Source organism: Microtus pennsylvanicus, chromosome 1 (genome assembly GCF_037038515.1).
Source record: "Microtus pennsylvanicus isolate mMicPen1 chromosome 1, mMicPen1.hap1, whole genome shotgun sequence".
NCBI classification, from domain to species: Eukaryota; Metazoa; Chordata; class Mammalia; order Rodentia; family Cricetidae; genus Microtus; species Microtus pennsylvanicus.
In genome coordinates, this window is record NC_134579.1 from 89,540,544 (window position 1) to 89,551,262 (window position 10,719).

Here is a 10,719-nt window from a genome sequence, read left to right on the forward strand (position 1 = left end):
GAGGGAAATGGGAGGCAGGGAGGAGGCAGAAAGTTTTTCAATTAAAAAATAATACATTCCAAAACTTAACATTATGGGAGGAAAAGAATGCACAAAAATTCCATTGAGTTGTGTTGGTGATATCCTTCAAGTGCTGGTTATGGGGAATTCCTGTAAGTGTTACTTTTATGCCCACCGAGACTCCCTTGGAGAAAACTATTTTTTTTTGCGGGGGGGAATTATGGTCTGTTCGAAATAGCTTAGGTAAGATTAGGAATAAATCCTCTTATTTTTCAAGTGCATTTTTCTAGATTCTTTTACAAAATGAATGTAATAGAGGAGTGGACATAAGTTAGTATCTACAATCTGATTTTTTGATCAATATGTCTGTCTTTCATACATACCACTATTTACAAAACCTAATTATTATAGAAATGTCATAGAATTTAAAACTATGAATGGTATATTGTTTATAGTTTTATTTTTCATGGTTGTTTAAGCTATTGTGAGGTTTTTGCTTATTTGTATCTATATGAGACTGAAAACTGTGGTTTTGAGATCTGAAAAGAATTGTGTTAGAATTTTGATAGGGTTTTCACTGAATCAATATATTACTATATCAATTGACCAATCCTTGAATATGTGTATTTTTCCATCTTACAATATCTTTTTCAATTCATATCTTCAATGTCTTAAAGTTTTTATAAAGTTCTTTCACTGTTTTTGTTCAAATTACCCAAAACTATTTTTGAGGCTATTTTGAAAGGCATCATTTCCCTGAATTCTATTTAAGTCTTTTCTCATTTGTATATAGGAAGGATACTATTTTTGTTAGTTAATTTGGCACTCCTTATACTTTGTGACGGTGTTACTAAGTTGTACAAGTCTCTTCATAGAGTTCTTACAGTCCTTTATATATAAAAACATAGCATCTGCATATAACATTATTTTGATTTGTTCCTTTGCTATGAATCACTTCTAGATCTTCTTTATTTGAGTTTTTGTTCAATAAGATTTCAAGTACTGTATTGAATACATATAGAGAAATTGAGTACTCTTGCATTGTTCACTTTTTTAGTGGAGAGGCTTTGAATTCTCTCCATTAGGTTTGATGTGGGCTATACACTTTCTGCGAATTGCATTTTTTAAGTAGAGGTATATTTCTTGTATCCCTAATATCTCCAAGACTTCTATCAAGAAGGGCTGTTAATATTGTCAAAGGCTTTTCTGCATCTAATAAGATGAACTTGTGGCCTCTTTTGGCGCGTGGCATTGGGAGCTGGATCCCAGTCCTCGGGGCGCCCGGGCGGGCTCCACTGCCTTTGTTTCTATGGCCTGCCTGCACCAAGGAGAGTAGGCGCTTTGTTTGCGAGCTGCCCAACCAGCACGGAGGCCTGATCTCTCGGCCCCAGGAGATCCAGAGGTGGGCTTCTTTCCAGAGCCCTCCCCACTTGGGCCCCCCCGCCCTCTTTTGGCGCGAGGCATTGGGAGCTGGATTCCAGTCCTCCCGGCGCCCGGGCGGGCTCCACTGCCTTTGTTTCTGTGGCCTGACTGCACCAAGGAGGGTAGGCGCTTTGTTTGCGAGCTGCCCAACCAGCACGGAGGCCTGATCTCTCGGCCCCAGGAGAACCAGCGTTGAGGAGAACCAGCATTGGGGAGAACCAGCGTTGGGACGAGCCAGGGTTGGGCACGGAGACCTGATCCCTTGGTGCCAGGAGAGCCAACATTTGGGAGGCCGCGTTGGGTAGGCAAGGAGACCTGATCTGGTAAAAGAAGACCCATAAGGGAGTATTTGGAAGAAGAGATGGGCAGACGTCAAGGCAAGAATTCGCCCAACAAATTGAAAAGCAACATGAAGCCACCAGAATCCAGCGACCTCACAACGGAAGGACATGAACACCTTAATCAAGAAGGAGAAAAGTTTGACTTCATGAAAGTGATTGACGCCCTTAAACAGCATGTAAAAAACGCCCTTATAGAAATGGATGAGAAATATAACAGAAAGTTTGAAGAATTGAATAAATCAGTGAATGATACCCTAGAAAACCAAGGAAAAACAATCAAACAGATAATGGAAACAGTTCAAGACTTGAAAACTGAAATAGAGGCAAAGAAGAAAACACAAACAGAGGGCCGGCTGGACATGGAAAATCTAGGTAAACGAATAGAGACTACAGAAACAAGCATAACCAGCAGAATACAAGAGATAGAAGAAAGACTCTCAGATTCTGAAGATACCATAGAGAAAATAAACACTATGATCAAAGAAAACAGCAAGTCCAACAAACTCTCATCACAAAACATTCAGGAAATATGGGACACAATAAAAAGACCAAACCTAAGAATAATAGGAGTAGAAGAAGGAGAAGAAGTGCAGCTCAATGGTCCAGAAAATATATTTAATAAAATTATAGAAGAAAACTTTCCCAACCTAAAGAAAGATATACCTATGAAGGTGCAAGAAGCATACAGAACACCGAATAGGCTGGATCAAAAAAAAACATCCCCTCGCCATATAATTATCAAAACACAAAGCATTCAGAATAAGGAAAAAATATTAAGAGCGGCAAAGGAAAAAGGCCAAATTACTTACAAAGGTAAACCTATCAGACTTACACCTGACTTTTCCATGGAAACCATGAAAGCCAGAAGGTCCTGGATAGATGTACTGCAGAAACTGAGAGACCATGGATGCAAGCCCAGATTACTATACCCAGCCAAGCTTTCGTTCACTATAAATGGAGAAAATAAAATTTTCCAGGATAAAAACAAATTCAAACAATATGCAGCCACAAATCCAGCCTTACAGAAAGTAATAGAAGGAAAATCACTAACCAAGGAATCCAATAATGACCACAATAACTCAGACATCTAGAGACCCTTCATCAACACAAACCAAAGAAGGGATACACACAAACTCTACGACTAAAAAATAATGACCGGAGCTAACAACCACTGGTCATTAATATCACTTAATGTCAATGGTCTCAACTCACCTATAAAAAGGCACAGGCTAAGAGATTGGATAAGAAAACAGGATCCAACATTCTGCTGTTTACAAGAAACACACCTCAACCACAAAGACAGGCACCTACTCAGAGTAAAGGGTTGGGAAAAGGCCTATCAAGCAAATGGACCTAAGAAACAAGCAGGTGTGGCCATACTAATCTCTAACAAAGTTGACTTCAAACTTAAATCAATCAGAAGAGATGGAGAGGGACATTTTATACTCATAACAGGAACAATTCATCAGGAATAAGTCTCAATCCTGAATATCTATGCCCCTAATATAAAAGCACCCACGTACGTAAAAAAAACATTGCTAAAATTCAAGGCAGCCATTAAACCGCACACAATAATAGTAGGAGACTTCAACACTCCTCTCTCACCAATGGACAGGTCAATCAGACAGAAACCTAACAGAAAAATTAGAGAATTAATGGAGGTAATGAAGCAAATGGACTTAATAGACATCTATAGATTATTCCACCCAAATAGGAAAGAATATACCTTCTTCTCTGCAGCTCATGGAACCTTCTCGAAAATTGACCACATACTTGGTAACAAAGCTAACTTACACAGTTACAAAAAAGTATTACTAACCACCTGTGTCTTATCAGATCACCATGGATTAAAGTTAGAATTCAACAACAAGGCTACCCCCGGAAAGCCCACAAAGTCATGGAAACTGAACAGCCAACTACTGAACCACACCTGGATTAAGGAAGAAATAAAGAAAGAAATTAAAGTCTTCCTGGAATTCAATGAAAATAAAGAAACAACATACTCAAACTTATGGGACACTATGAAATCAGTCCTAAGAGGAAAGTTCATAGCATTAAGTGCCCACTTAAAGAAAACAGAGAAAGCTCACATTGGAGACTTAACAGCCCACCTGAAAGCTCTAGAAAAAAAAGAAGCAGACTCACCTAGGAGGAGTAGGAGACTGGAAATAATCAAACTGAGGGCTGAAATCAATAAAATAGAAACACAGAGAACAATCCAAAGAATCAATGAAACAAAAAGCTGGTTCCTGGAGAAAATCAACAAGATTGACAAACCCCTATCCAAACTAATCAAACGGCAGAGAGAGAATTTGCAAATTAATAAGATCAGAAATGAAAAGGGGGACATAACCACAGACACAGAGGAAATTCAGAAAATCATTAGATCCTACTACAAAAGCCTATACGCCACAAAACTGGAAAATGTAAAGGAAATGGATACTTTCTTAGATAAATATCATTTACCAAAGTTAAATCAGGACCAGGTGAACAATCTAAATAGACCTGTTAGTCGCAAAGAATTAGAAGAGGTTATCAAAAACCTCCCTACCAAAAAAAGCCCAGGACCAGATGGTTTCAATGCGGAATTCTACCAGAACTTCCAAGAAGACCTAATACCTATACTCCTTAATGTATTTCACAATATAGAAACAGAAGGGTCATTACCAAATTCCTTTTATGAAGCTACAGTTACTCTGATACCAAAACCACACAAAGACTCAACCAGGAAAGAGAATTACAGGCCGATCTCACTCATGAATATCGACGCAAAAATCCTCAACAAAATACTGGCAAACCGAATCCATGAACACATCCGAAAAATTATCCATTATGATCAAGTAGGCTTCATTCCTGAGATGCAGGGCTGGTTCAACATACGAAAATCTATCAATGTAATCCATCATATAAATAAACTGAAAGAAAAAAACCATATGATCATTTCATTAGATGCTGAAAAAGCATTCGACAAAATTCAACATCTATTTATGTTAAAAGTCTTGGAGAGATTAGGGATACAAGGGTCATACCTAAATATAATAAAAGCTATATACAGCAAGCCGACAGCTAACATCAAATTAAACGGAGAGAAACTCAAAGCCATCCCGCTTAACTCAGGAACACGACAAGGCTGTCCACTTTCGCCATACCTCTTCAATATTGTGCTGGAAGTTCTAGCAATAGCAATAAGACAGCATAATGGGATCAAGGGGATTCGAATTGGAAAGGAAGAAGTTAAACTTTCGTTATTCGCAGATGATATGATAGTGTACATAAGCGATCCCCAAAACTCCACCAAAGAACTTTTACAGCTGATAAACAGCTTTAGTAATGTGGCAGGATAGAAGATCAACTCCAAAAAATCAGTCGCCCTCTTATACACAAAGGATATGGAAGCAGAGAGGGAAATCAGAGAAGCTTCTCCATTCACGATAGCCACAAACAGCATAAAATATCTTGGGGTAAATCTAACCAAGGAAGTGAAAGATCTATTTGACAAGAACTTTAAGGCATTGAAGAAAGAAATTGATGAGGATACCAAAAAATGGATGGACATCCCTTGCTCTTGGATTGGGAGGATCAACATAGTAAAAATGGCAATTCTACCTAAGGCAATTTATAGATTCAATGCAATCCCCATCAAGATCCCATCAAAATTCTTCACAGATCTGGAGAGGACAATAATCAACTTTATATGGAAAAACAAAAAACCCAGGATAGCCAAAACAATCCTATACAATAAAGGATCTTCTGGAGGCATTACCATCCCTGACTTCAAACTCTATTACAGAGCTACAGTAATGAAAACAGGGTGGTACTGGCATAAAAACAGAGAAGTCGACCAATGGAATCGTATAGAAGACCCGGATTTTACCCCACAAACCTATGAACACCTCATTTTCGATAAAGGAGCTAAAAGTATACAATGGAAGAAAGAAAGCATCTTCAACAAATGGTGCTGGCACAACTGGATGTCAACCTGTAGAAGAATGAAAATAGACCCATATCTATCACCGTGCACAAAACTCAAGTCCAAATGGATTAAAGACCTCATTATCAGCCCGAAAACACTGAACCTGATAGAAGAGAAAGTGGGAAATACCCTACAACAGATGGGCACAGGTGATCGCTTCTTAGGTATAACCCCAGAAGCACAGGCATTAAGGGCAACATTGAATAAATGGGACCTCCTGAAACTGAGAAGCTTCTGTAAAGCAAAGGACACTGTCACTAAGACACAAAGGCAACCTACTGACTGGGAGAAGATCTTCACCAACCCCGCAACAGACAAAGGTCTGATCTCCAAAATATATAGAGAACTCAAGAAACTAGACTTTAAAATGCTAATTAACCCAATTAAAAAATGGGGCACTGAACTGAACAGAGAATTCTCAACAGAAGAACTTCAAATGGCCAAAAGATACTTAAGGTCGTGCGCAACTTCCTTAGCAATCAGGGAAATGCAAATCAAAACAACTTTGAGATACCATCTTACACCTGTCAGAATGGCTAAAGTCAAAAACACCAAGGATAGCCTTTGCTGGAGAGGCTGTGGAGGAAGGGGTACCCTCATCCATTGCTGGTGGGAATGCAATCTTGTGCAACCACTGTGGAAGTCAGTGTTTCGGTTTCTCAGGAAATTCGGGATCAACCTACCCCTGGACCCAGCAATACCACTCTTGGGAATTTACCCAAGAGATGCTCTATCACATGTCAAAAGCATTTGTTCAACTATGTTCATAGCAGTATTATTTGTAATAGCCAGAACCTGGAAACAACCTAGATGCCCTTCAATGGAAGAATGGATGAAGAAAGTATGGAATATATACACACTAGAGTACTACGCTGCGGTAAAAAACAATGACTTCTCGAATTTTGCATGCAAATGGATGGAAATAGAAAGCACTATCCTGAGTGAGGTATCCCAGACCCAAAAAGAAGAACATGGGATGTACTCACTCATAATTGGTTTCTAGCCATAAATAGGGGTCACAGAATCTACAATTGGCGAACCTAAAGAAGCTAAGTAAGAAGGCGAACACAAGGAAAAACATATCGTTATCCTCTTGGATAAGGGAAGTAGACAAAATTGCCGGGGAGAAAAGTGGGATCTTGGGGGTGGGGTGGGAAGGGGGTAAGGGGAGATGGGGAGAGAAAAGGTAGAAGGGAAGGAGGGGGGACTTGGGGAAATAGGAGGATCGGGATAAAGGAAGGTTGGATAGGGGAGCACGTAACCACAAGTCTTAGTTAAGGGACCCACTTTAGGGTGGGCAGGAGAATTGACCCTAGAGGGGCTCCCAGGTGCCCAAGCTGAGGTCCCCAGTTAGTTCCTTGGGCAGCTGAGGATAGGGAACCTGAAATGACCCCATCCTAGCGCAATACTGATGAATATCTTGCATATCATCTTAGAACTTTCATCTGGTGATGGATGGAGATAGAGACAGAGACCCACACTGGAGCACTGGACTGAGCTCCCAAGGTCCCAACGAGGAGCAGAAGGAGGGAGAACATGAGCAAAGAAGTCGGGACCACGAGGGGTGCACCCACCCACTGAGACAGTGGAGCTGATCTACTGGGAGCTCACCAAGGCCAGCTGGACTATTACCAAAAAAAGCATGGGATAAAACTGAACTCTCTGATCATGACGAACAATGAGGGCTGATGATACGCCAAGGACAATGGCACGCAGTTTTAATCCTACGCAATCTGCTGGCTTGGTGGGAGCCTAGCCAGTTTGGATGTTCACATTCCTAGATATGGACGGAGGGGAGAGGACCTTGGACTTACCACAGAGCAGGGAACCCTGACTGCTCTTTGGACTGGAGAGGGAGGGGGAGAGGAGTGGGGGGAAGGGGAGAGGGGTGGGAGGAGGGGGAGAAGAGTGGGAGGAGGGGGAGGGAAAGGGGAGGCTGGGAGGAGGTGGAAATTTGTTTTTTTTCTTTATTCTTTTATCAATAAAAAAAATAATAAAAAAAAAAGATGAACTTGTGGAATTTGACTTTAAGGTTGTACAAGTGGTAGATTACATTTATTGACTTTGAATTTTTCATCTCTCCCTACATGTCTTGTCATAAAGCCTATTGTAGATTATCTTTTTGATATGTTCTTGGATATAGGTAGCAAATATTTCTTTGGGGACTTTTGCAGATAAGTTCATAATGAAATAGGCATGTATTTTACTTATATTTTGGGTGTATATGTGGTTTACTTATCAAGGTAGCTATCCTCATAAAAAATTTTCACAGTGTTCTGCTGTTTTTATTTTGTAGAATAATTTGACGAGTATTCATGCTAATTCAAGAAGCATTATTAAAAAATAGAAGGTACCACCTACTACATTATTCTGCTTGCTATTAAAATTATTTTTAATGTCCTATTGATTTACCCACAGACTGTTGCATCTCTAAGCCTTTATTCCCAAATTTCTGGCAGAATTTTACAACTAAGGGTGACTCACAGGTGGACATGGTCAAAACAGAAAGAAAATATTTAATTTTAATGAGTATGTTTATAACCGACTTATTCCATGGACTGTTCAGAACTCATTCAGGACAGAATGATAATACAGAACAAGGCAGGAAGTCATGAATGAGTATAAGAAAATAGTGCTTCTGTACACAACATGACAGTCGCCCATGTAAACTCAAGTAATTAGGATAGAATGTATGAGACATGAGCAATCCCAAGCCAGATTTAAATCCTTGGGAGGCAGTAAGAAGGGGCCTGGAGAGCCATGCCTTGCTGAGAAGCTACTATTATCTTAAAGATGCTTGGAGAAAGGGAATAATGTTGATTTTAAGAATGTGCAACTTCTGATTGTTCAACCATATCCATGCTCAACACCCACAATTTTATGGAGGTTTCAGACTGAACTCTGTGAATGTAAAAAAAGAAAAGGAAAAAACCAAAGATGTCTGGAGGAAGTGGAACATGGGCAGACTGGAGAGTTGAATTTGGTTAAATGACATTGCAAGGTATTCTTAAATCACTAATAAAAGTATTAAAAGTAAAATACTGTGGATATATAAATTTGTTTCCCCAAACAAAATCAATACAGATACAAAACACAAATGAAAACAAGCACATATACAACATTTTTGTGGATATTAATATATAAATTTTGATATTCAGAGATTAGTAGGTGATTAAATTAGACTAATAACATGTATGACACTAAACAAGTCTTAATTTCTAAAGAATAATTTGCAGAACTAGAAAAAGTTCTTCTTTTAGTTCTGCAGTATCTGACATAAATAATGAACTCTACAATCTTCTAAAATGAATACAACTATAAGATTTATATTTCCTGATTTTATGTGAGACTATACAACAGTGAAAACCATGTGATTCTGTCATGAGAGCAGACGAACAGACATGAACAGGTACAGAGCAATACTCCTTCAAACACTGTGAAACTTTTTATTGCTAATTTTCATTTCAATATTGCTCATTTCAAGGCCTGGTAGTGTTCAAAGATGTTGCACCAAATCATTTTACTTCTGCTTTATAGATAAATTAATTATTCAAAGGAAATCTTAGGTCATTTTACTAATAAAGTAATTTGGAATAATCATTCAATGTGAATTTTTACATAATTTTAGGTAGAAATATTTGTGCATCTGTTACAGGGATTTGGAGACTTTTGTTCCCTAGATTGCACCCAAAATAACCACATAGAAACACTGCTTGGCCATTAGCTCTAGCCTCCTATTGGCTAACTCTCACATTTTGATTTAACCCATTATTATAAATCTGTGTTTACCACAAGGTCATGGCTTACTGGGAAAGATTTAGCATATCTGACCTGGGGTCTCCATGGTGGCTCTCTCACGCTGACTCTGATTTTCTCCTCCCAGAATTTACCTTCGCCTACCTACGTTCTGCCCTATCAGGCCAAGCAGGTTTTTTATTGATTAACCAATGAAAACATAATGGTTCTCCTACACCAAGCATCCAACTTCAGGGCAGAATTTCTCCATGCCCTAGGTTTCCCACGTGTGCCAATGCTTTATTATGATTACCTTGTTCATTGCCTTCTGCCTCTCGTATGTTCACATTCCAGGGCTCTTTGCTTTGCTCAAGAAAGCTGATCAGGTCTGGTTTTGACACTGAAAGACCTGCATATTGGAAGAGACCTATGACCATAACTTGGGATAACAATAAAACACATGGATTTCTCATAAACCACCATGCTGATTATATAAGATGGCCTATAATTTAAAATTCCAAATATGATTTTCTTATTGCTATCTCCAAATATTTTATCACACTCAAAAGCATTTTTGTTAATATTGTATACCTTGAGTTTCCTTGTAAATTACTACTGAATCAAATGCAAACACATTATGAATCATTAAGATCCAAATCAATATATAATCTATGATGCGTCTGAAAACTAAAATGTATTATGAAAGTTTGAATGATAAATATCATCTCCAGGAGTCAGGAATATATTGACAAGATAAATTTACACAAAACATTTTGATTTACATAATGAACTCCAAGATTTTTATTAAATTGGCAAATAAATGTGAGGAAGACAATTCAGACATAGATGTAAAACATCGTTGTAGGATACAAATATGATAAAGAAGGAATCAGGAAAGAAAAATGTCTCACCCACAGAGACCATGTTACTGTAGTTCTCCAACATGACTTCCCTGTACAAAGCCCTTTGTGCAAAGTCGAGGCTGTCCCACTCATCTGGAGAGAAATCAATTGCCACATCCTGGAATGTCAAGATTCCCTGTCATGAAAGGAAAGAGTTTAATAAATGCTCACGTAAATATTTCTTTACTTAGACTAAGGATACAAGAGTTAATCCCAAAATTTGATGTGTTCTTGCTTATCATTATTCTAAAAGACATACTCCAAATACAGTCTATACTAAAAATCTGTGTGTAGTTGAAGTATTAAACCAAGTAGGAAAAGTTAACCTTCAGACCTATGGGCCTAA

The 10,719-nt window shown here is 38.6% G+C and overlaps 1 protein-coding gene across 1 annotated transcript in view; it reads right to left on the minus strand.

Annotated features, from left to right (window-relative positions):
- Positions 1–10,394, minus strand: part of LOC142848009 (uncharacterized) — a 72,577-nt gene extending 62,183 nt beyond the window's left edge. The window contains exons 1-2 of the mRNA XM_075969475.1: positions 10,383–10,394; positions 9,785–9,880 (exon numbers count right to left, since the gene is read on the minus strand). Of these exons, the coding sequence (XP_075825590.1) occupies positions 9,785–9,793 (9 nt within the window). The 5' untranslated portion in view covers positions 9,794–9,880; positions 10,383–10,394. The remainder of the gene's footprint in view (positions 1–9,784; positions 9,881–10,382) is intronic.
- Positions 10,395–10,719: the final 325 nt, after the last annotated feature.